The 26,496-nt window shown below is 47.1% G+C and overlaps 1 protein-coding gene across 1 annotated transcript in view; it reads right to left on the minus strand.

Annotated features, from left to right (window-relative positions):
• The window catches only part of COL22A1 (collagen type XXII alpha 1 chain), a 276,007-nt gene that overhangs the window by 128,843 nt on the left and 120,668 nt on the right, over window positions 1–26,496 (minus strand). Inside the window, exons 16-25 of the mRNA XM_083144895.1 lie at window positions 26,095–26,148; window positions 24,488–24,532; window positions 12,922–12,975; window positions 11,150–11,203; window positions 9,647–9,691; window positions 9,486–9,515; window positions 7,827–7,880; window positions 6,623–6,676; window positions 5,104–5,157; window positions 1,907–1,960 (exon numbers count right to left, since the gene is read on the minus strand). Coding sequence (XP_083001021.1) covers window positions 1,907–1,960; window positions 5,104–5,157; window positions 6,623–6,676; window positions 7,827–7,880; window positions 9,486–9,515; window positions 9,647–9,691; window positions 11,150–11,203; window positions 12,922–12,975; window positions 24,488–24,532; window positions 26,095–26,148 — 498 coding nt within the window. The remainder of the gene's footprint in view (window positions 1–1,906; window positions 1,961–5,103; window positions 5,158–6,622; window positions 6,677–7,826; window positions 7,881–9,485; window positions 9,516–9,646; window positions 9,692–11,149; window positions 11,204–12,921; window positions 12,976–24,487; window positions 24,533–26,094; window positions 26,149–26,496) is intronic.

The following is a 26,496-nucleotide window of genomic DNA, read 5'->3' on the forward strand; positions in this document are numbered from 1 at the left end:
TAAATATATAACATGACCACAATTCATACTGTTATGGTCTGAAATGTAATCAATCAGGGTAACCCTAACATTAACCCTAATGGAAAATGTCAGAACTCTGTCAATGTATACATTTTGTTGGTATTGACATTAACGATAATGACATTTTCACATGATCTATGTTGACTGACTACTGTCCAAATTGTATCTGTACAACGTAGCATTCTGCTATCACTCAGACATGCAGATACTGGAAAAAGCATTGGGTTATAACAGGGCTGGGCAATTGCGGCCCTCCAGATGTTGATGAACTACACATACCAGCATGCCTTGCATCAGTTTCAGCATGGCCACATAGCAAAACTAATGCAAAGTATCCTGGGATGTGTAGTTCATCAACATCTGGAGGGCCACAATTGCCCAGGCCTGGGTTATAATGTTCTCCAATGAATGTTTTTCTGATGCTTCTGGCTTTTGGACTGGGGGGATGACAGGGGTCACTAGTGTTTTCAATGTATTCTGTGATAATACTTCTGTGTGTGTGCCATCAAAATTAAATCTGCACTTGCACCATTATACAAGGAGTGAAGACTCATGAGTGACACTGATTACACTTGCTATGTATTGGGGGGCAGGGCCGCCAACAGGGGGGTGCCCTGGGTACAGCTGTCCCGGGCCCCAGCCTCTGGAGGGGCCTGGGCAGCTGCCCACAGCCCTCCTACCCCCGCACCCAACGTTTCTCACCCGGCAGCGAGCCCTACCTCCCCCCGCGCACCCGCACCCAGCGTCCCTCACCCGGCGGCCAGGCACGCACAATAACACAGTGCCTAGGACACAGAGAGGCTCGGCGCTCTGCAGGCTGCACTGTGCAGTGTGCGCTCGGACCGTTGAGACTGAAGGAGCGAGGAGGATGCGGCTGCAACATGATGGTAAGTAATGGGGAGGCATGGTGCTGGCAGGCGGGGGTGGGCGTGGGGGGGGGGAGTCGGAGGTATGGCGCTGTGCCGCTGGGGGCCCGGACTGTAGGTCAGTCCCGGGCCCCAGCATTTCTAGTGGCGGCCTTGATTGGAGGGACCACCTGAGTAAATTACCCCTACTCGGCACCAGAGTGCCCAGGACCACACCATCTATATATTTAATGTATTTGCATACAAAATGCTACATTAAACTGTTTTCCAGGAAAACATTTCCATTTCCTAGCATTTCCAGGAAAACACTGTAACATAGAATTTCTTATGTAGATACAACAGTAGTCGCACACAGAGTTATTTTACTCAGCAAGGTCTGCTTCTGCATCTTATGTGCATCGTATATAGTGTTGTGTATAAGGTGCAATTTATAGTAAAAAGTTGCACAAAAAGACGCCTGGTGCTACAGATTCATACCAGAGAATGGCGTGACTAGAAAATCTGTTCAACATCCAAGGAGGCTAGATGAATAAATAAAATACAATAAAATAAAGAAACCATGCAATAATAAAAGTTTTATATTTTTATATTCTTTTTTATTATTTAATTCTTTCTTTAAGTAGCTTTTTATACTTATTATTATTTCGATTATTACATGGGGAAAAAAAAAAAAGAATTGTTTCGACAGCTCTCCCATTATCAGAGAGTAAATGTGCTCAGTGCCGTACTGTCTGTATTGTCAGAGTGGTCAGTTTGCACCGGCGTGTAACAGCCCCGCCCTCTACAATCAGATGAGGACATGTCACTTCTGGTGGAAATACAGATCTTTATAAAGCTGTTTGACAATTTCCAATGCGATATACATTTTGGTAACATCTCATCAGTCCATCTCCATATCACAATCTACACATGTCCTCATTTCATATAGGGGGTTATTCTGGTTGATTTGCTAAGATGCGAACAAACGGAGCTGAATAAGGTCCATAGTCCGTACTGATATATGAATCTAGAACACATACCTGAAGGCCGGTCTCTCCAGGGGGTCCAGCAACTCCCACCGGTCCAGGAGGCCCCTGAAAGAAATGCAGACAATGTAAATACTGTATAGGAAAGGGCTGAGGCAGAATGTTGTCGCCCACATAGCAACATTTTGAAGGGGCCCCTGTCCCAATGCTTCTAGAGAGACCCCAATCCACAGCAGTTCATATCATTACACCCCAGGCGGAACTACTGGTGACACTGCTCTGGCTTCACTGTGACTGGCAGTGACTTCCAATTGGAAGTCTGACCTGCCAGTAACTCAAGGCATTCCCATTGGGAGGCGTTCCCTCTCTCCGGAACGCCTCTGTATGCGCAGCTGCGGGGCAGCCCCAAAACTATACCGCAAATGATACCGTGCATTCGCCGGGTCCGGGACTCGGAAGATGCCTTTCCGGGGACTGCTGCAAAAGAATAGGGGCTGGGGCCAGTGCATGTACAGTGTGTAAGAAGCTACTGCGCATGCGCTGGCCCCATGCCGGGAAATGACAGCGCATCGTGGCAGCCGCCCTTCTCCGCAGAGGTAAAAGCAACCGCTGGTCCCCTGTATAATACTAATGTGTGCCCTATGTACAGCGCTGCCCCTGGTAGTACCCGGACACCTCCTCTGCTTCCCTACATCCCAGCTGTATTGTGTACTGAGCATTGTGCTGCTGTTACCTGTGCTGTTGTAGTGTCTCAGTCACTGTAATGTTCTGTGTCCCCTGTATTGTACTGATGTGTGCCCTATGTACAGCGCAGCCCCTGGTAGTACACAGACACCTCCTCTGCTTCCCTACATCCCAGCTGTATTGTGTACTGAGCATTGTGCTGCTGTTACCTGTGCTGTTGTAGTGTCTCATGTGTGCCCTATGTACAGTGCTGCCCCTGGTAGTACACAGACACCTCCTCTGCTCCCTACATCCCAGCTGTATTGTGTACTGAGCATTGTGCTGCTGTTACCTGTGCTGTTGTAGTGTCTCAGTTACTGTAATATTCTGTGTCCCCTGTATTGTACTAATGTGTGCCCTATGTACGGTGCTGCCCCTGGTAGTACACAGACACCTCCTCTGCTTCCCTACATCCCAGCTGTATTGTGTACTGCGCATTGTGCTGCTGTTACCTGTGCTGTTGTAGTGTCTCAGTCACTGCAATGTTCTGTGTCCCCTGTATTGTACTAATGTGTGCCCTATGTACAGCGCTGCCCTTGGTAGTACACGGACACCTCCTCTGCTTCCCTACATCCCAGTTGTATTGTGTACTGAGCATTGTGCTGCTGTTACCTGTGCTGTTGTAGTGTCTCAGTCACTGTAATGTTCTGTGTCCCTGTATTGTAGTAATGTGTGCTCTATGTACAGCGCTGCCCCTGGTAGTACACGGACACCTCCTCTGCTTCCCCACATCCCAGCTGTATTGTGTACTGAGCATTGTGCTGCTGTTATCTGTGCTGTTGTAGTGTCTCAGTCACTGTAATGTTCTGTGTCCCCTGTATTGTACTAATGTGTGCCCTCTGTACAGCGCTGCCCCTGGTAGTACACAGACACCTCCTCTGCTTCCCTACATCCCAGCTGTATTGTGTACTGAGCATTGTGCTGCTGTTACCTGTGCTGTTGTACTGTCTCAGTCACTGTAATGTCCTGTGTCCCCTGTATTGTACTAATGTGTGCCCTATGTACAGCGCTGCACCTGATAGTACAAGGACACCTCCTCTGCTTCCCTACGTCCCAGCTGTAGTGTGAACTGAGAACTGTGCTGCTGTTACCTGTGCTGTTGTAGTGTCACGGTCACTGTAATGTTCTGTGTCCCCTGTATTGTACTAATGTGTGCCCTATGTACGGCACTGCCCCTGGTAGTACACATACACCTCCTCTGCTTCCCTACATCCCAGCTGTATTGTGTACTGAGCATTGTGCTGCTGTTACCTGTGCTGTTGTAGTGTCTCAGTCACTGTAATGTTCTGTGTCCCCTGCATTGTACTAATGTGTGCCCTATGTACGGTGCTGCCCCTGGTAGTACACAGACACCTCCTCTGCTTCCCTACATCCCAGCTGTATTGTGTACTGCGCATTGTGCTGCTGTTACCTGTGCTGTTGTAGTGTCTCAGTCACTGCAATGTTCTGTGTCCCCTGTATTGTACTAATGTGTGCCCTATGTACAGCGCTGCCCTTGGTAGTACACGGACACCTCCTCTGCTTCCCTACATCCCAGTTGTATTGTGTACTGAGCATTGTGCTGCTGTTACCTGTGCTGTTGTAGTGTCTCAGTCACTGTAATGTTCTGTGTCCCCTGCATTGTACTAATGTGTGCCCTATGTACGGTGCTGCCCCTGGTAGTACACAGACACCTCCTCTGCTTCCCTACATCCCAGCTGTATTGTGTACTGAGCATTGTGCTGCTGTTACCTGTGCTGTTGTTGTAGTGTCTCAGTCACTGTAATGTTCTGTGTCCCCTGTATTGTACTAATGTGTGCCCTATGTACGGTGCTGCCCCTGGTAGTACACAGACACCTCCTCTGCTTCCCTACATCCCAGCTGTATTGTGTACTGCGCATTGTGCTGCTGTTACCTGTGCTGTTGTAGTGTCTCAGTCACTGTAATGTTCTGTGTCCCCTGTATTGTACTAATGTGTGTCCTATGTATGGCGCTGCCCCTGATAGTACACGGACACCTCCTCTGCTTCCCTACATCCCAGCTGTATTGTGTACTGAGCATTGTGCTGCTGTTACCTGTGCTGTTGTAGTGTCTCAGTCACTGCAATGTTCTGTGTCCCCTGTATTGTACTAATGTGTGCCCTATGTACAGCGCTGCCCTTGGTAGTACACGGACACCTCCTCTGCTTCCCTACATCCCAGTTGTATTGTGTACTGAGCATTGTGCTGCTGTTACCTGTGCTGTTGTAGTGTCTCAGTCACTGTAATGTTCTGTGTCCCTGTATTCTAGTAATGTGTGCCCTATGTACGGGGCTGCCCCTGGTAGTACACAGACACCTCCTCTGCTTCCCTACATCCCAGCTGAACTGTGTACTGAGCATTGTGCTGCTGTTACCTGTGCTGTTGTAGTGTCTCAGTCACTGTAATGTTCTGTGTCCCCTGTATTGTAGTAATGTGTGCTCTGTGTACTGCGCTGCCAAGTTCTTGTGGTGCCTTATAAATAAAATGCAATAATAATAATAATAATTTCAGTTTTCTTTCCCATCTCACCTCTGGCCCCGGAGCACCGTCCACTGCAGGGAACCCGCCTTCTTCTTTTACACCCTGTGAAGGAAGTAAGAGAGTGTTAGTGACATTTTAATGCATATAGAACATAATTACTAATTGTGATGCCCTAAACACTTACAGGTTGCCACACGTAATGCCCCTTTATGTGCAAATCGCTGATGTTTTTGAACTGCGCTCAAGTTTAAGTAAGTAAAAAGTTGCACAGCACGGGCGCCCCACTGTGTGTGCATACAGAGGCGCAATCCCAAATGAGACACAGACTGGGAGTTGGCAATTCAGAATCACGGAGGTGGCCAGTGTTGTATGGTGTCACAGAAGCGGGTGTGAACTCAGGCGCTGCAGGAGACGCTGCAGAGGAGGGGGTTCAAAATTCAAATAGGGGAGCCACACCAACTGCCACCAACTGCCATTCCAAGCTTACTCACTGACAGTTGGTGTTGCTCCCCTTTTTGAATTTTGATCTGTGCTGCAGCCCCTCCCCTGGATCCGCCACTGGTCAGATGCTAGTTTCAGTGATGCACATAATGGTACCTTGTGACATCATAAGCACTTTCCAATATCTTATCATTATCCGGCGACTCAGATATTTAATAAGAATTCCATTAAAGTGTGAACAGGAAGAAATGTCCTTACAGCGCCCCCAGTCTCCAGACGTGTGCAGATGGGACGACACTGAAATCCGCGCCTTTTACTTTGTGCTAAAAGTCCTCATTAGGAGTGCTGCAATCTATCCTCTAATGAAATCATTACCAGAATGCCAAACGGCAGATGAAATCTGGATGGAGCGGTGCACGCCCCATTACCAGCCGAGTTCTGTCTCCACGAAAACATCATTATACGCAGAGGAAACTTGTAAGACGGGAAAAGTGTTAAATAGCAACTTCCCAGCCCGGCGCAAGGTCTCAGTTTCCACTCAAATAACTGCGCGGAGAAGAACGTGTCTTATCTACTGGGTTATAATACGTTCCGCCCACAATCACAATGCTTCACTGATAAATTATACTTTATCTTTATAACCGCCATTATATCACTTTTCTTGATAGGGGCCCCCACAAGTTTGTTGTCCGGGGCCCCCACAGACCTTAATCTGGCCCTGGCTGGTGTCACCTGGGCCCCGGCATCACAGAACCACTACTGCTGCAAGCAATCATCTCCTCACCTACATCAATGTATTATCCACCACTTCCATTCCTTTAGAAAGGGTCTGGTGCCCTCAGCACCGCGCTCATGTGTTATGGCACTGAGGGGTGCAGCCCGTATTTATTAACCTTACATATGGGAGAACGATGCACTCCTAACTCACTTTTCAAACCCAGTTTGTATCTTGACAGTTAGGAGCTTTGTCCACTTTATCATATCTCCAGGCTTTATACATTTGCCCCAAGGTTACATCTTACAAGCGTTATGATAACACACTATGGAAAACATCGGATAACACTGAAAAATATATATCACCTCTTATGAACCTACCTAATATAAAATCACCACATAATAGTCTCACCTGCTCTCCCTTGGCTCCAGGAGGTCCGGCGCTGCCTGTGGGGCCCTCCGGTCCCTATAAGGGGGGATATTTGCATTATTTAAGGTCATATTTATACATTTTCACAACTCGGGGATCCACCCTTAAGACCACTTGATGTGTCAGTTACAGTATATACAGGTTGTGCTATTATAATGGCCAAATATATAGCAATACATTAAATAAAACATCATTTTTGCTTCATTTTTGGACATTTGTTGCACCAGCCCATGCACTCATGAAGGGCAGCGGGATAGAAAACAACTGAACCCAGAACAGAGATGTATGAATTAGAGTTTTGATTCATAAAATACAATATTATTCCATAAAATATCATGTACAGTATTTAATGAAATGTACCATAGTGTAATAGAGTGTCATAACTACATTCACCAGCAGATGTCAGCGTAAGATTTAGTTGTCTATAGAATCCGTTTAAGGCAGGGGTTCCCGAACTTTTTTGAATCACGGCACCCCGTAGCATCAGAATTATTTTGCGGCACCCCTAGGCTAAAGGTTTCTCATTGAGAAAGTTGGAAACAAATATTAAGTTAAATAAATTGTGTTTATATCTCATCCTTAGGATCAGTTATGTGGTAATTGACAGGATTCCCTTCTGTTTGTCAACAATTTGACTATTATATTGGACATAAATAACTTGAATTGGTCCTGGGCCACCATCCCAGGGCACCCCTGCAAGTCCTCCAAGGCACCCCAGGGTGCCACGGCACACAGTTTGGGAACCACTGGTTTAAGGAATAAACTACACAGGAAGGGTGACCTGTAAATAGGGTGCGATTTTTTGGTAAACTACGCATGCATGTAGAAGTACTAGTAGAATTAGTAGTAGTGTTTTGCCGTGGCTGGAAACTTAAAATCGCATCCAGATGTTTTCTCATAGAAAACATAAAAATCGCAAATGTAATAGGGTGCAATTTTTCAAACAGCACCCTAAACATTACCAAAAATAGGGGGGGGGGGGGATAATAGATGACAGTCCAGGCTGGTGAGTTTGACAGAATTATGCACAGATCAGTGAGATCAGTCAGATCAGTCAGATCAGTCAGATCTGTGCTTGGTTCTGTACAAAAAAAGTGTCTAAAAGAAAAATAATAATAATAAAGAATAAACCATTTACATTCCTATAATGCTCAGTTCCTTATGCAGAAGTTGATTAGTGACTTACGACTGGTCCAGGTGGTCCTGCAAAACCTTGTGGCCCCCGAGGCCCCGGAATCCCCTGAGAAAACATGAAAGGGGAATTATAGAAAGAATATTACACTTACTGTAATAACCAAAGAAAAAAACGAACTGGAGGTTCTCAGATGAAGGGGGAGGGGGGGGGGGGGGGTGTCTCCAAACAGGTCTGAAGATTTTTGTCTGTGGGTGCAGAGGCAGAACTACTATCGGTGCAGTGGGCCCCTGAGGACTAAAGGGGCCCACTGCTGTCCATGTCAACCTCTTCCTCACCCACTGTTTCTCCCTGTCATCCTCTGCCTCCGTCTGACTCCCCCTGTCGCACTCTGCCTCCCCCGGTTTCTCCCGGTCACCCTGCCACCTCCTGCCTCTCCCTGCCACACATTTTCTGCCACTGTACAGTGGAAGATAGACAGTAAATAGAGACAGTCAATTGTGACCGGATCAAAAGGTCAATGTGCGAATAGTCGACACAGAAAAGGTGGATAATTTTCATGATTTTTAGGGTTACGGTGAGTGTTATGCACTTGAGGGTGGGTTACGGTTATCTTGTGGAAGGGGCTGGTTAGGGCTACGACCCAGAGGAAGAGTTAGGGATATCTTGTGGAATGGGCTGGTTAGGGCTACGACCCAGAGGAAGAGTTAGGGATATCTTGTGGAATGGGCTGGTTAGGGCTACGCCCCAGAGGAAGAGTTAGGGTTATCTTGTGGAAGGGGCTGGTTAGGGCTACGCCCCAGAGGAAGAGTTAGGGTTATCTTGTGGAAGGGGCTGGTTAGGGCTACGCCCCAGAGGAAGAGTTAGGGTTATCTTGTGGAAGGGGCTGGTTAGGGCTACGCCCCAGAGGAAGAGTTAGGGTTATCTTGTGGAAGGGTCTGGTTAGGGTCACACTAGGGGGAGGATCAGGGTTAGGCACTAGGGGGAGGATCAGGGTTAGGCACTAGGGGGAGGGTTAGGAACCAGAGGGAGGGTTAGAGTTAGGCATTAGGGGGAGGGTTGGTGTTAGGAATTAGGGGGAGGTTAGGGTTAGGCACTAGGGGGAGGGTTGGTGTTAGGAATTAGGGGGAGGTTAGGGTTTGGCACTAGGGGGAGAGTTGGTGTTAGGAACTAGGGGGAGGTTAGGGTTAGGCACTAGGGGGAGGGTTGGTGTTAGGAACTAGGGGGAGGTTAGGGTTAGGCACTAGGGGGAGGGTTGGTGTTAGGAACTAAAGGGAGGTTAGGGTTAGGCACTAGGGGGAGGGTTAGGGTTATCTTGTGGAAGGGGATGGTTTTGACTGTCGACATTTTGGCCATGTCAACCTTTTGACTGTTGACCAATAGTTGTCGACCTTTTGACTGTCGACGTAGACACTATAGATCTTGCATACCATACACAAGATTATAGTATACTGTATCTATTTCCACACCGGCGTAAGTAATAATAATATTATTGGCAATATGGAAAGCATCACCTAAAGCTGGACATACTGTACATTACAACGGCCGGCATACGGTGGAGATCGCATGAGGGTCAGATGATCGATCATATGTGCTATAAAACACATACAATCTGCCTATGACCGCAGTGGAGCGACCTCTCAACTCGCAGGACCCTTTAACCCTTTTAATAAGAAACAATCTACAAAAGGAAACATAATAGTGATATCGCACCTGTTCTCCTTTCAGTCCTTCCAGCTGGATCTAGGACATAAACAGACATTACCCACAATGCTGGATCGGTATTCATTTACTTATTTATTGCATGTAAAAGTAAAAAAAAAAAAAAAAAACACTACAATATCTGCAGAAACGTCAAATAAAAGTAAACTTACAGCAGTGCCAGGTAATCCGGGTGTCCCTATTTCTCCCTTCTCGCCCTACGTGGAGGAAGCACAGCGGGTCATTCAGAGAATAGATCACGTTTACAGTCACTGTACCTAATATCACACATACACTAGGAAGAATTTATATTTAGCCATATAAGACTCTCCTTACTTAGCACAATTTTAATAGCATATACAGTATTTGATGGTCTTGTAGGCCGCACATGGTGTGTGTATGTATGTATGTATGTGTGTGTGTGTGTGTGTGTGTCGTCAGGGATATAGCCAGAACTTTCTGGGCCCCATAACAACATTTTGAAGGTGTCTTGGCCTCAGTGCTTTTAAAGAGACGCCTTTCTCTACAGAAGTTGTTCATTTTATATCCCATAGTAGAGCCCTAAATAATTTTATACCACATAATAAAGCTCTAATTCATTTTATACCCCATAGTAGTGCCCTAATTCATTTTATACCCCATAGTAGTGCCCTAATACATTTTATACCCCATAGTAGTGCCCTAATTCATTTTATACCCCATAGTAGTGCCCTAATTCATTTTATACCCCATAGTAGTGCCCTAATTCATTCCCTATAGTAGAACCTTTGTTCATGTTTTATCCCATAGTTGTTCCCTACTTCATTTTATAACACATTGTAGTGCCCTTATTCATTTTATACTATAAAGTAGTTTCCTAGTTCCCTTTATGCCTCATAATAGTTCCCTAATTCCTTTTTAAACCTCATAGTAGTGCCCGGATTACTTGTATGCACCATAGCAGTGCTCTATTTCACTTTAATTGTATGACCGATAGTAGTGTCATTTCACACCTCATAGTAGTGCTGTCATTTATTTTATATTCGGTAGAAGTGCCACAGTTCATCTTATGCCCCATAGCAGTGCCCTAGTACACAGTATGCCAGTTCACATTCTGCCACACCGTAGTGCATCAGTTCATATTACTGTATATGGATGCAGGTGAACCAGGCCCCTAAAGCCTCTGGCCCCCATACCAATGGCACTATCTGCACCCACTAAAGATATTCCCAGGATATATGGCTCTCATGCCAATGTAGTGCACTTTGAATGTGATCATTGAACTAATATCTACAGCACAGAAGAGATCCTGAGAATGGCATTAAGCAGACAGGAGCAATTAATCAGTCTGAAATAATAGGGGTGCCGTGAAGCCACCAGGGAAGTAAACTGACTTATTTAGCTTTTGTTTGTCCCGAGATTCCCTACAAAAACAAGCTACGATTGTGAGCTCTGGTGTAACAGGAAATAATAATTACAATTATAATAATTATTATTAATGTATATACAGCAGCGCTCTTGCTCCAATAGGACTCAAGTTGCTTAACAGACAGAATGAATGTAATACAGTACAGGAACAGTGAAGTACAGAAAAGATTTTCATAAGCTATACTTAAAGGAATTACTGAAATGCTCGGGTAAACAGGAAAGTCTTGAAAGTGAACACATTTGATCGGAAAAGTTGGGGTCACACTTACACTGTCGCCTTTAAGGCCTTTCAGACCTGGTAATCCGATGCTGCCTTTAAGACCCTGTTAGTGACAGAAATACAGAAGACATTTCATTATTCATTGATGTTTACTAAAGCTTCTGAAAATGAAAAGAGGTGCCATTGCCTGTAGCAACCAGTCTGAGTATGCCATGCTAATGAGGCTGTGACATTGGCGCCGGGGGCGGCCAGCTGACATCACCGGATGTCAGCTGCCCGCCCACTTCCTTCTGAATGTGCATGCATATGTAAGCATGCCTCAGACCACCCTTACATATGCGTGCATATTCCACATCATTCGATGGTCGTCGACCATCGAATGATGTGGGTGTTCCCCTGCAGGGTGCGAATGGATGTTTATGTAAAACATTAACTCGCTGCCAGTGCAAAAAATGCACCTTGCGCATATTGGGCCGGCGTGCCACCATTCGCCAGGCGGGATTAGGTTGACTCGCTAGGTTGCGAATACGCATCCGAGCGAATCAACCAGAGTAACCCAACAGTGCACCAAGATGGCAATTTGGTTGCTTACAGTACATGGGACGAGCAGAGAGACTCAGGCGCACCTAAGTAAGACCAGACCTGTTATTTATCAAGCGCTCAGAATAGATTCTGCTTAAGACGTCTGGATGCATTTTGTGCATTTATATTTTGCTGATCATTTGTCAGCCTAGACCTAGTTTGATTGATGTCCACTCTGGCATCTGCTTTTTGCTGTATAATTCCCCATTTGGTAATGTGTGAGCTCTTGTGTCTACTGCTCCGCATTACCACTGCACGACTAATGCTGCGCATAGACTTGTGAGATATTGCATGCAATCATTCGAGTCAACCACATCCGGCCGATAAATCGAATGATTGTATGCATTTTTAAGGGGACATTCAACGCGATGCGCGGGCACGCCGGTCAAATGTCGGGTCTCAAGATCTTATGTGCTGCACATAATATGTATTGAATCGCAGGAGCGATCGCATGTGGTTTTTAACCACATGCGATGCTCAAATGCAATCCGCAGGTGAGGGGGCGGAGGGAACGCTTTTTCATGGGCGTGGGGATAGGGAGAGAGGGCAGGAGGGATCGCTGGTGGCATGGGAGATGGCGGGCAGAGCGCGGCGTTATGTAGTGCAAGAAGTAGAGCTAGCATGTGGCGGGGGTCCGTCAGCGGTGGCAGCAGAAGTGTTTAAAACACTGGGCAGCCCTCTGATTAGCTTAGCTATCTCAGCCAATCAGAGGGCTGCCCAGTATTTAAACACTTCTGCGGCCACCGCTGACCTCCGCCACCTGCTAGCTCTACTGTGGCAGCAGAATTGTTTAAACACTGGGCAGCCCTCTGATTGGTTGAGCTATCTCAGCCAATCAGAGGGCTGCCCAGTGTTTAAACAATTCTGTCACCACCGCTGACTGACCCTCGCTGCCAGTTAGCGCTAGCACTTCTTGCGCTGCATAACACCGCCCTCTGTCCGCCCTCTTCCAGCACCCAATGTCATCTCAAGATGGCATGCGACATCGTGGTGCTGCAAAGGGGGCAATTTAGCATGCACTGCGATGTCGCATCAAATCCAATCCCACAAGTGTATGGGCAGCATTATTCCTGTATTCCCCATTAATGAACACATCTTACTGTAGTGCACAGGACCCGGGCAGAGCTGAGTATCACTGAGCGCATACACGGTAATGAATAGGAGACAGATGCAGCTCTGCAACAGAATACCATAATATTATACTGTAGATGTGAAGTGGGATTCTTTGTGGTCACTAACCTCTTTTCCTCCTGGACCTGGCTTTCCAGGGAAACCGTCTATACCTCTATCACCCTGCAAAATATAGATGAGATACCATGAGTGAGTTAAAGATTGAATGAAAACATGTAACAAATACAATATGTTCTAGGAATAAAAATTGCTATTTCACTGCAGAAAAAATGTGTATTTAATACTTATATATCAAGCATAAGTCTACTTCCTTCCACTATATAACTCTCAGTCTGTGGCTTCCTGCAGCCTCCATTCCCCTACTCACATCATGTCACTACCATCACTGACACATCACACAGGGATGCAGTTAATATCCCGGCGGTCGGGATCCCGGCGTTCAGAATCCCGACTGCCGAAATGCCGACACATTCTCCCTCCTGGGGTGTCCACGACACCCCTGGAGGGAGAATAAATTAGTGTGCCGAGCGTAGCGAGGCACCGGGCCCGCTGCGTGGCGAGCGCATCGAGCCCGCAAGGGGGGGGGGCGATCCACGTCCACCCCTTGTCGGCATTTCGGCTGTCGGGATTCCGGCGTCGGGATTCTGTACGCCGGGATCCCGACCGCCGGGATTCAATACTGAATCCATCACACATCTCCTGATATACTCTGCACTGCTGGATAGCCTGCTCCTCCCACTATATAACTCTCAGTCTGTGGGTTCCTGCTGCCTCCATTCCCCTCCACCCATCATGTCACTGTTCCTGTCACATGCAGCCCTGTCCTCACTGACACATCACTCATCTCCTGATATACTCTGTGCTGCTGGGGACCCTGCTCCTCCCACTATATAACTCTCAGTCTGTGGCTTCCTGCTGCCCCCATTCCCCTCCTCACATCATGTCACTGCTCCTGTCACATGCAGCCCTGTACTCACTGACACATCACTCATCTCCTGATATACTATGTGCTGCTGGGGACCCTGCAACTCCTAATATATAACTCTCAGTCTGTGGCTTCCACTACACGCTTGCTACAAGCAATACACCTGAATAACACGTCTTGATATTAGAATCTACCTGACCGTGATTTGGTTTCCACAGAATCCCTCATTTTCCACTTCTTAGAGTTTGAACACTGCTGATTGGCATTCTCAATTGCTTGGATATATCTTTATATCCCTTTTGATGTTTTATACAGTTCAATTACCTTTTCCCGCAGATCCCTTGACAATTCTTTTACTTTCCCCATGACTCAGAATCCAGACATGTCAGTGCAGCACTGGATGAAAGATGCAAGGGTCTTTCAAGAGACCAGAAACTCACTGACCTTTTACACACACACTGAATACAAGCAAACAGATCACAGGTGAGGATGGTTACCTTTAGTAGCCATTCAAACCCGTTTGTGTCAACTTGTGTGCATGTTATCAGGCCAAAATCTCCAGGGTATGTAAACTTTTGATCAGGGTCATTATGATTTAAAAAGAGTAAACACAGTTGTTTGACAATAAATGGCTTCACCCAACCACTAACCATGTTATCATTCATATTCTCTGACAATTGACCAGAAAATCACAAATTCTGCTAGGGTATGTAAACTTATGAGCACAACTGTATACGTGGACCCAGTGCATGATGGGAAAAGTAAAAAAAAAACAGAAGTGGTTCTAGCCACAACCATTGTATTTGGGTACCACCAGCAGAGTTCCCCACACAGTCCTGCCTTGTGGCTGTCACAGCAGCAATCCAGGAAGGAGTTAAAATTACAAGTGAGTTCCTCCTGCCAGGTAAAGTTACATAAAGTGACAAATGTAATATGTAGTGATGTCAAGGTTCCATTCTCAATGCTTCAGAGGCGAAAACTCATTTCAGACCCCGGTGACGTGTGATAGCAGAATAAAGGGAAATATATTACTGCTGGAAGCCGTATGCTATCAAGTAATACAGGGAGCCTTACACTTCTTCTCTGAGGTGTCCTACAAATCGTTGAGATGGTGATTGAGGCTGGGAGCCGGCTGCAGACACTTCCTGACATGTGAATTAGCGGAGGGAGCAGCGATCTCAGCCAATACTTAAGTTCCCTCGGAAACTCTTTGCCCAATGCCTTCAACTTGGACAGCAAAGTTTTGTAGAAGTGTATTTTCCTGCCGAGAGTTCCCATGAAATAAGTGGGAAAATGTATTTTAATTAGGGATGACCATTGACTATCGATGATTAAAAATCTTTGATGGTCTATGACCAATGTTGAATTCTTTTTCCATCGATAGGGGGAGAACCAAATGGTTTCTATCCGCAATGGGACACAAGCAACAATATTTTTTTCTTCCTAGGTGCTGGGACACGGTGCTTAGCTCCGCCCTTGACATGCCAACGAAGTCCCACCCCCGGTCTCTCATTGGCACACAGCCTAATCAATTATAAACCAGGGATGACCATCGTTGAGTGAAACCACCTCCAAAACCACCTCCAGGAATAAAACTCGCAGGGTGAGCGGACATCACTACAGCTATCCCCGCGGGTTTCCCAAAGTACATAAAAAAGAATTGTGGAAGGGCCACAATTATTAATACACAGACAACTTAAAAAGCTACAATTTGTTTAGATCTGAAATGAATACATTAAAAGGAAACAATTGTATGTAATACAGTACATGTATGTTGCTGCATACTGTATCACAGAACTTGTAGCCTTTCAGGAACTCGATGGTACAGTCACAGTTTCAGCATTTGTACCAGGAACCAGGGCCGGCGCCACCACGAGGCAGCATTAGGCATTTGGAGGGCGGCAGTTCGGAGCGCAGCCAGGTCCCCCCCCCCCGATGGAGTGAGCAGAGGTGAACAGCAACTTACAGAGCCCCGTCGGGTGCTGCCGTCCATCCAGGAGAGAGGGAGCCGCCCGCTGTACCGCCCAGCCGGAGTGAAGTGCTGCCCGCCACTAGTTAGTTATGTTACGCCACTGCATGAGGGAGCTAATGCTCTGTTCCTGGGCTTCCCAGGTAATGTAGGATTGCCAGCACCTGTGGTGAAACACCTTTCTTATCAATTACCTGGCTCCCCACAGGTGCTGGCAATCATACATTATCCATACCTCCCAGCATGCCCCTCTCCAGGAGGACACAATGCTCTGTTCCTGGGCTTCCCTGGTAATGTATGATTGCCAGCACCTGTGGTGACACCTTTCTTATCAGTTACCTAGCTCCCCACAGGTGATGGCAATCCTACATTATCCATACCTCCCAGCATGCCCCTCTCCAGGAGGACACAATGCTCTGTTCCTTGGCTTCCCTGGTAATGTATGATTGCCAGCACCTGTGGTGAAACACCTTTCTTATCAATTACCTGGCTCCCCACAGGTGCTGGCAATCATACATTATCCATCCCTTCCAGCATGCCCCTCTCCAGGGGGACACAATGCTCTGTTCCTGGGCTTCCCTGGTAATGTATGATTGCCAGCATCTGTGGTGACACCTTTCTTATCAGTTACCTAGCTCACCACAGGTGCTGGCAATCCTACATTATCCATACCTCCCAGCATGCCCCTCTCCAGGACGACACAATGCTCTGTTCCTGGGCTTCCCTGGTAATGTATGATTGCCAGCACCTGTGGTGACACCTTTCTTATCAGTTACCTAGCTCCCCACAGGTGCTGGCAATCCTACATTATCCATACCTCCCAGCATGCCCCTCTCCAGGGGGACACAATGCTCTGTTCCTGCGCTTCCCTGGTAATGTATGATTGCCAGCACCTGTGGTGACACCATACCTCCCAACATGACCCTCTCCAGGAGGGACACAATGCTCTGTTCTGAACTTTCCACTTAATGTATGATTACCATCACCTGTGGTAAAACACCTTACTTTTCAATTAACCAGTCCCACACAGGTGAAGGCAATCCATAAATTAAGAGGAAAGTCCAGGAACAGAGTATTGTGTCCCTCCTGGCATGGGTCATGTTGGGAGGTATGGGTGACACCTCTCTTATCAATTACCTAGCTCCCCACAGGTGCTGGCAATCCTACATTATCCACACCTCCCAGCATGCCCCTCTCCAGGGGGACACAATGCTCTGTTCCTGGGCTTCCCTGGTAATGTATGATTGCCAGCATCTGTGGTGACACCTTTCTTATCAGTTACCTAGCTCACCACAGGTGCTGGCAATCCTACATTATCCATACCTCCCAGCATGCCCCTCTATAGGAGGACACAATGCTCTGTTCCTGGGCTTCCCTGGTAATGTATGATTGACCAGCACCTGTGGTGACACCTTTCTTATCAGTTACCTAGCTCCCCACAGGTGCTGGCAATCATACATTATCCATACCTCCCAGCATGCCCCTCTCCAGGAGGACACAATGCTCTGTTCCTGGGCTTCCCTGGTAATGTATGATTGCCAGCACCTGTGGTGACACCTTTCTCCCCACAGGTGCTGGCAATCATACATTACCAGGGAAGTCCAGGAACAGAGCATATTCTCCCTCATGGAGAGGGTCAGGTAGGCAAGTGTGATCTATAGTAGCATACCTCTATGACCCTCTACAGGAGGGACACAATGCTCTGCTCTTGGACTTTTCTCATGGTTGCCTACCTGCCCCTCTCCTTCAGGGAGAAAATGCTCTGTTCCTGGACTGCCCTGGTATTGTATGATTGCCATCACCTGTGGGGATCTAGGTAATTGATAAGAAAGGTGTTTCACCACAGGTGATGGCAATCATACATTACCTTTGAAGCTCAGGAACAGGGCATTTTCTCCCTGAAGGAGAGGGTCAGGTAGGCAACCATGACTTTCCTATGTATGATTACCTTCATCTGTGTTGAACAGGTAAATTGCTAAGAAAGGTGCGTCAACACAGGTGATGGAAAGTGTAAATTAAGAGGCAAGTGCAGGAGCAGAGCAATGTGTCGCTCCTGGAGAGGGTCATGTTGAGAGGTATGTAGTAGGAATGAATGCAGCAGGTTTGAAAATGTGAGTTTGTAATGACTACAGCTGTGCACCAGCTAGGTGATCTGGGTAGTGTGACAGTTAGTAATGACTGCACCTGTGCACCAGCTAGGTGATCTGGGTAGTGTGACAATTAGTAATGACTGCACCTGTGCACCAGCTAGGTGGTCTGGGGAATATGACAGTTAGTAATGACTCCAGCTGTGCACCAACCAGGTGGTCTGGGGAATGTGACAGTTAGTAATGACTACACCTGTGCACCAGCTAGGTGATCTGGGTAATGTGACAGTTAGTAATGACTACACCTGTGCACCAGCTAGGTGGTCTGGGTAATGTGACAGTTAGTAATGACTACACCTGTGCACCAGCTAGGTGGTCTGGGGAATGTGACAGTTTGTAATGACTACACCTGTGCACCAGCTAGGAGGTCTGGGAGATGTGACAGTTAGTATTGACTGCACCTGTGCACCAGCTAGGAGGTCTGGGAAATGTGACAGTTTGTAATGACTACACCTGTTCACCAGCTAGGTGGTCTGGGGAATGTGACAGTTTGTAATGACTACACCTGTGCACCAGCTAGGTGGTCTGGGGAATGTGACAGTTAGTAATGACTACAGCTGTGCACCAGCTAGGTGGTCTGGGGAATGTGACAGTTAGTAATGACTACAGCTGTGCACCAGCTAGGTGGTCTGGGCAATGTGACAGTGAGTAATGACTGCACCTGTGCACCAGCTAGGAGGTCTAGGAAATGTGGACCGTTGATAAATCTTGAAGACTGGTGTGGCCACCCCTGGTCTAGTGTGTACGCACTATATCATTATCAATGCGCACTCCCACAGGTCGTTAATGATATCCTTCGTCATCTGTATATTCAGTCAAATCAATATATAATAGCCCAGAACTGTCACTCAGTGAGTGTGTGTATAACGCTGGGCGGAGTCATGGATTGAACTCTGCGACCTGCCCAGCCTTATACACACAAGGATCGGGGGGGGGTTGGACAGGTTGCATGGAGACTGCTGTCAGCCACGCACCTGATACTTCCGGGTGTCGGGGTAGTGGGTGGTGTGTTCCCCGGAGACTTTAGACTTTGTTCCCAGTAGGGCAACGGACAGGAGGTACTGCTATATGTGGGTGCATCGGGGTGTATACTGTATGTCCACGCAACTGCCCACCATGCTACTCACGCATCCATCCATCTCCCAACCACACCACCACTGGCCACACACTTCCCACACAGCACCCCTGCAAATGCACGTCACGCAACCGGTGCACCCACGCACCAAACCAATACACACCACCCACACGCCGCAACTCCACAGGTGTTCCCTGCACCTGACACTAGCCCGCTCACACCACCCACAAGCACCCTCCCCCACCCACAGCACACTTGCCCACCTGTCACCCTCGCACACAACTACAACACCTGCACACAACACCATGCACACGCCCCTCCACCACCCACAGCACCCCCACTTGCACAAACACAACAACCGCCCCTCCTACACCTGCACTACACCCCCCCCCCATCCACCTGCCAAAACACTGCACCTGCCCCTCTCCATTCCGCAGTATCCCTGCAACCAGCCGCCCCAACACCAGATGCCCATTCCTTTAACGCACCCAGCTGTCCCCCACCCACACCAACACTGCCCTCACACATCACACACCCACAGCACCCATGCAACTGCCCGTAATGTCACCAGTCCTCCCACGCACCTAATCAAAACACACCACCCATACATGGAACTCCACCACCCACTGGATCCCCCCACCTGACACAATCACACCCACAAACATCCTTTCACACACACCACCCTCACCACTACCACACCCACATGCAACCCCCCTCCACCACCCGTGCCTCCACTTGCACAAACACGACAACTGCACCTCCCACACCTGTGGTACACCCACCCCTCCACCACCAATGGTGCACTGACTTTGACCACAACCACAACACGGCAAAAGCCAGTCCCTAATCCACACAAAAATCCCCGACCCCCGCCCCTCCATCACCTCCACAACCAATACCACCACCCACCTAACTACAGCACCCTTGCCCCCGCACCTCACAAAACTACACCACCCGCTTGCAACACCCCCCCCCCCCTGCAACTACACCACCTGCTAAACAACCACACCCGCCCCTCCCCCGACACACACCAGCCCAAACCATATTTCACGTAAAGCCCTTTACATGTTAAGGGGGCGGAGCCCCTTACAACGGTGTGAAGAGCCCCCGTAGGGCGTGATGAATCATCTAGATTTAAATATGTAAACATGTATTTAAATAAGAGAACATTTATATACAGTAATTTACAATAAGGTGACATTTCTGCAATGTCCTAGTCTTGCAGCAGGGGGCAGCAGTAATCCACATATTATTCAGAGTATTTTTTTTTTGTTTATTCAGTTTAATAATTCATTCTGTTTGACTGTTTAAACATAAGATATCATAATATCATTAATGGATGATTAAACGCAATCTACAATCCGTAAAAAACAGAGATGAATGAAATTGTGGCGAAACTTCGCACAAATGAGATTCTTGGCAGGACGGGCCAATTCAGTACAAGGTTCCGGTGATAACATATCTGAGCTGTGCATTTGCTCCGCTGCATCTCTGAAGGCGATTCTGCTCCGTATACGTACGAACCACTGCTCATGGGATATACTGTCTATGACCAGAGTCGGGATAACGACATTGTGATCTCCGGGGGGTGTATCAAAATTGGGATTGTACTGTAAAAATGCAATGTCAGAGTAAGGGGTGTGGCCACATCCCAATGGGGGTGTGGTCATGTCAGTATAGGGGTGTGGCTGCTCTAGCACGTGTAAAGGTCTGGGATGTCCGTATACTTTCCCCTCTAAACACTCACTCATACTGTATTCCGAAAGACTCCCGATCTGCTGCAATTTCCCTAAACACCTGGGAGAGAAGGACGCCCCCCATAATTCCAACACAAGTGGGCGGGGACTTAATAACCAAATCATCTGTGGATTGTGCCCCATCATTGTATCCCCTCCTACTGCACTATGCCGTCAATTGCAAAAATGCTGGCGACTGGGCGAATGTGAAACGCGACGTCTCGCTACTATTAATACTAACGGATGTGCCCGGGTTCAATCAGGCAAAGTTTTGCTGCGATGAACATTTTACCTCTTTTCACACCCTCAGTCAAATTTTTTTTTAAATCCCTCTTTAGTGGGTGGCTGCTAATAACTGTTACAGTTCCCAGTCCACCCGGCAGGTCACATGTTCCAGGTCACCCAGCAGGTGCGCAGATAGAGTTCACCAACTGCCGCATTTCCAGAGCACAATGGTGATGCATTGTAAATAGCGGAGGGATGTTTTTAACACATAACTCAGAAACGAAGCAGCTAGTTACAGCTCCAATATGATTCTGCAATCCTACAGCCCGAGACCCTTCAGTTGGTACATGGAGCGCCCCGCTCAGACAGCGGCAGAAATCTGTCAGTCACTTCTGCTATTATTACGTAGCTGTTCTATGCATTCCTTATGGCCGGTACACTGTGTTCTTTGATATAGGACCTAGAACATTCGTTCCAATCATCTTCCTATAAATCCTTCTTCCCGTACAAGGCCCCATGCTAATGTACAATGTCGGATAAAGTGACTTATAGATCTCATTAATCGTTTCCACCCACCGCTCCTGGTTTATCGAGATCAGTCCATTCATCATCCCGGCTAATGAATACATATACGGCAATAATACTTCTATTAAACTGTATTAATGTGCCAAGCGCTGCTAATTCTGTTTGCACAGTGTTATTTCCCAGGTGTGGGGCGCGCGGCAGGGGCCCGCTGTTTGAAGCCGCGCTATTTATAGAGTCTTCTATGATAATGGGCTATACTTAGCTTTATTAAAATGGATGAAGGTGTAGATGTACTCCAGGCCCTTTCCGCTCATATTGTTTAATGAGAAATGAAAATGTTTCGGCGGAATCCGAGGACAGACTGTAATGCGGATGAGGACTAATCAAACCGACTGTTTTATGACATATTTTACTAATGCATTTTCTCACTAATCGTGTCCCGGCAGATTCATCAGAATACATTGGCGGAGGGGGGGGGGATGGGGGGGGGGGGGGGGGGGGGGAGATGCCTCTGTGTAATTAGTCTGGAGGAATCCAGGTCTCGGAGCAGAGCAGAGAAATCCCCCAGCTGTCAGCGAGCAGAGATCTCTGGATTTCAGGGATCACATCTCATTCTAAGTGATTATTCTGGTGGACTATTATAACAATCTAACACAGCTACAGATATATACTGACTGTCACTGTGTATACGTAGGAGATCCAAAGGTCTTCATATTACATATCATTGTAACAAAAATATATGTAGAGCTACACGCAAACACTGATGGATGGACGGACAGACAGATTGATAAAAGATAGACAGTGTGATAGATCCGTTAGAATCCATTAGATCCGGTTTCTAGGGCCGGATAGGTTGTGCAATCAAACTGGGCACCTGTAGCCAGTGTATGCACAGTATTTCATGCTGTCTAGCTGTCCACATGGAGTGCTGTCGAAAAAGTGTCCCTGCCAAAATGACCACCACCTCAGAGGAAGTGCAAGGGGCATAACTGTTTGGGGCATAATGCGGTATAAAGGGCATTACTGTGTGGGGCATAATGTGGTGTAAGGGGCCGAAGGCTGTTCTGCACAGAGCAAAGAAGTGGTGATCTACAGTTTCCCCCAACTGTCCCTCCCCCCTCCCCACCCCTAGGACATTGCCTGCCATGGGAGGGACAATGGGACAGTCTCCAAATAGTGGGACTGTCCCTGTTTAATCGGGACAGTTAGGAGGTGCAAGGTGGAATTACTGTGTGGGGCATAATATGATGCAGGGGTCTTTACTGTGTGGTGCATAATGTATAAGGGACATTACTGTTAGAAGGATGACTAATTATGGCATGAATCAGGTTTTTTCTTTTGCTGTGTTGGTCAATGTCTGGGGGCGGGGGGGGGTGCGAAACTGGGATGCCACACCCTTGCAGTGAGGGCACCCTCTTTATGTACATAAGGGGCACATTCTTTCTTTGTACACACGGGATGTGCTCAGCATACCAACACCGGAATCCCATTTCCACCAAAACATGAGCACCAGAACTTCAAAGAGATCAGGATGCAGACACCGAAATACTGCGAGCCAGCATCCCGAGCGTACAGTAAAATACTGTACAGTATTCCAGTGTGATTGAATGAGTACAGTTACAGTATTTAGTGAATGTTACATACCATATTTCTATATCACAAGGCGGACACAGCGTTGTACCTGTACCTGTACCAGCTGCTTGGAGCCATAAAGTATCACAGGACTTATATTCTTGTATCCCTACTGGAAACTCAGAGGCATTTTACTAGAGCATCCTGCTCCGCAAGGCCCCCTCCTCTCTCCAGGCCACTGCAGAGCCGCACTTGTGCACTAAAGGGCTCAGACTCTACTGTACATGCGCAGGACTCCGGAAAAATGGTGCCGCAGCCATTTTTTCTGTGATTCCGGCAGCGCTGTTGCCTTCATCGCAGGACTTCGGAGGGGGTAAGTATGCCGGGGCTCCCAAAGGGGGGGGGCGAGTGCTATGAATCCCCTTATGGGCTAGCTGCGCTCACCACACTGCGGGCTCGGTGGCTAGCTGCGCTCGCCACAGGTTCTGTTCTCCCTCTATGGGGGTTGTGGAACCCCACAAAGGAGAATTGCCCATATCAGTTGGGATTCCGACTGTCAGGTATTTAACAGTCGGGATTCCGATGTCGGACTAATGACCATCCGGATCCTGATTGTCGGAGCGTCATCCGGCACACTTATATAATGACCACTGAATACAGCAGTTCATAAACTCTTGGTGCTTTATAAATAATAATAATAATATAATATCACTACACCAGGAAGTTACTATACATACATCCCACATGACATAAATGTAATAACATACAATCAGACCTATATCATTGTCTAACAGGCCTGGCTAACATATGGCTCTCCAGCTGTTGTGAAACTACACATCCCAGCATGCCTTGCCACAGTTTTAGCATTCCCTAATCGCAATACTGTGGCAAGGCATGCTGGGATGTGTAGTTTCACAACAGCTGGAGATCCACAAGTTGGCCAGGCCTGGTCTAAGGGCTTGCACCCCGATTCTAGAGGAGAATCTGGGGCTTATGATATATTGCCAAGATACATTACAACCACAGAGGTAATTCAGCAGATTGTTGGACCATGAGATCAGTAGATGTTCAGAGGTTAGTGGGAGAATGTTCCAGTTTTCGTCTGAGGGTGACAGCAAATGATAATCCTGCCGAGTCGGATCCACCACTCACCCCATTATGCACTAAACGCCAGATGTATCGAGCTTCAAAAAGTGATAAAGTTGAGAGTGATAAAAAACAGAACCAGTCAATCAGCTACTACCTGTCATTTTTCAAACACAGCCTGTAACATGACAGGTGGGAGCTGATTGGCTGGCTGTTTATCACTCTCCACTATTTGAAGCTTGAGACATCTGGCCGTAAGGTGGAACTAGGCTGCATAGTGGGCGTGGTGCGAAATCTTTTTGTGTAATTCTACTAAGCAGCACTACACATCTCTGCAGTTCCCAACAGTCTGATATCTACAGAAGATAGCATCTGGAGATAATACAAAATTTACTAGCTTTTAGGGGTTCTTACCTTGTCCCCTCTTGTGCCTTTTTCACCTCGTTCTCCTTGTAAACCCTGCAACAAAAGATAAAATGTATATTTTATTCAGTTTTCTATTATCATTATTTCTTTCGTTAGTTGTTACCTACCAGCATATCACAGCTGTGGATAGGTAGATTGGGGTAACGCGGGGTAGAATGGGGTGAATAGGAGTGGATGAGGACAAGTGGCTTCCTCGGCATTGCACAGAATAGAAGCCATGGTCATCCCAAAGCAATAACTGAAACTAGGCCAAAAAGTTATCGCTACAATAATCCGGTGCATTAAATGATGTAAGTAGACTAAAGATGGCCACACAGGGCATGGCCCTATGTCTCCTTTCAAGGGTCCAATGACATGGAGCAGGGGAACACACAGTGTTGTATAGGCAAACCTATAAAAATGTTGGGTGTTCCCCTGGGTACACAGGGGTATCGATGCCTGTGGTCAGTTGACTTGATGTTAGCGGCCACCCCGAATTCGGCTACTTTTGAACAAAGTGAGCGATGGCTAGACATCGCTGGCTGTTCACAAGTTGATTGACAGCTGGGTTTGTTTGTAGGTGGCACCCCAGTGTTTACTGGGTGTGCCATCTAAAAATGCAGATGGGTCTGGCCATAGAGACGAAGGGTCACTGACGTCAGCAGCAGCCTCCACCTCCCCACAGCCAACACAGCTCCAAGTAAGTCTAGAGATACTTGGCGTTGCGAACAGGGAAAAAATAAAAAATCAATGGTGAGTTATTGTCAAATGGTTTCCCCCCTGTGTGCATGGCTGTAAACGCATTCACAGCCATTCATAGAGGCAGGGGAGAAACTGTCAGGGCACCGTTTCAATCATGTCTGAATCAGGCCGAAAGTGTGTACAATACCGCAATGGGTAAATATATTTGGTGTAATAGTAGTACTGCAGTTCATACATTTTGGGATGGATAGAACCAGATATAAAAATAAATCGATACATTGTATCAGTCGGAAACAGTTTGATACATAGGTTGCAGCTAAACTAAATGCAGCCCTGTATAATATAGTGCAATATCGATATATAGGACTGGAGCCAGATAAAGCCTTGGAGTGACCCAGGACTCTTAAGACTGGGGGGTCCTGGGAGAAAGGGGGGTATATCATAGATGTGCACCTTACATCATGGCCCATTCCATGAGAGGGACAAAATCCTCTCTTCTTGGATTTTCTGAACTGTTTAATTAATAAGAAAGGTGTTTCATCAAAGGTGATGGCAATCTGGGAAGTCCAGATAGAGAAACCTGATACTCCTGTGTCTCTGCCTGCACTGCATACTCTCCTGCTAAAAGTCTGGCTGCCTGGTTCTGCTGCTGCACAAGCGGGAGAGCTAGTGATAAAAGCATTTTCTAGCTGACAGGGCCCCCTTAGAGAGAGGGGCCCAGGGAACAATATCCCATGCCCCTCCTTAATCTGGCTATTTATATGACACTACAACATTATTAATTTAGAGGGGACACCTACAAGTAGAATCTAAAGTACAGTACCATATACAGGTGTTAGACATGCATCATTGGGAGGGATTATAATGACATATTTCCACTTTCCTTCAGAACAAACTTCTAAATTATAACTTACCGGGGAACCAACTGGCCCAAGAGATCCGGGGGGGCCTCGGGGACCCTCCAAGCCCTTTCCAAAACAAGAGGATATATTAGTATTTGTAGTATGGATACATTATATTTAGCAGCTATGTGGGTAATTCACAAAGATCAAACATTATTCCAGTTAAACTTTACGGTGTATTCATTCGAAAAAATAAAATCCATATACATTTTAGCAGAGTAACATCGGGGCTGATTCAGCTAGTATACATTTGCATTCAGAACTGTAACGATGCAAATGTACAGAGATGCCCGCCGCTGGGGTACAAAATCGGAAACATCGGTTGCACTATTGAAAGTTAGAACAACCCTACGGTGCCTCAGAAAGTCCGTCTCAACTAGGACGCCGGTGCCGGACCAACTGTGAGCGATTTTG

This window comes from Crinia signifera, chromosome 5 (genome assembly GCF_055691185.1).
Source record: "Crinia signifera chromosome 5, ASM5569118v1, whole genome shotgun sequence".
Taxonomy (NCBI): Eukaryota; Metazoa; Chordata; class Amphibia; order Anura; family Myobatrachidae; genus Crinia; species Crinia signifera.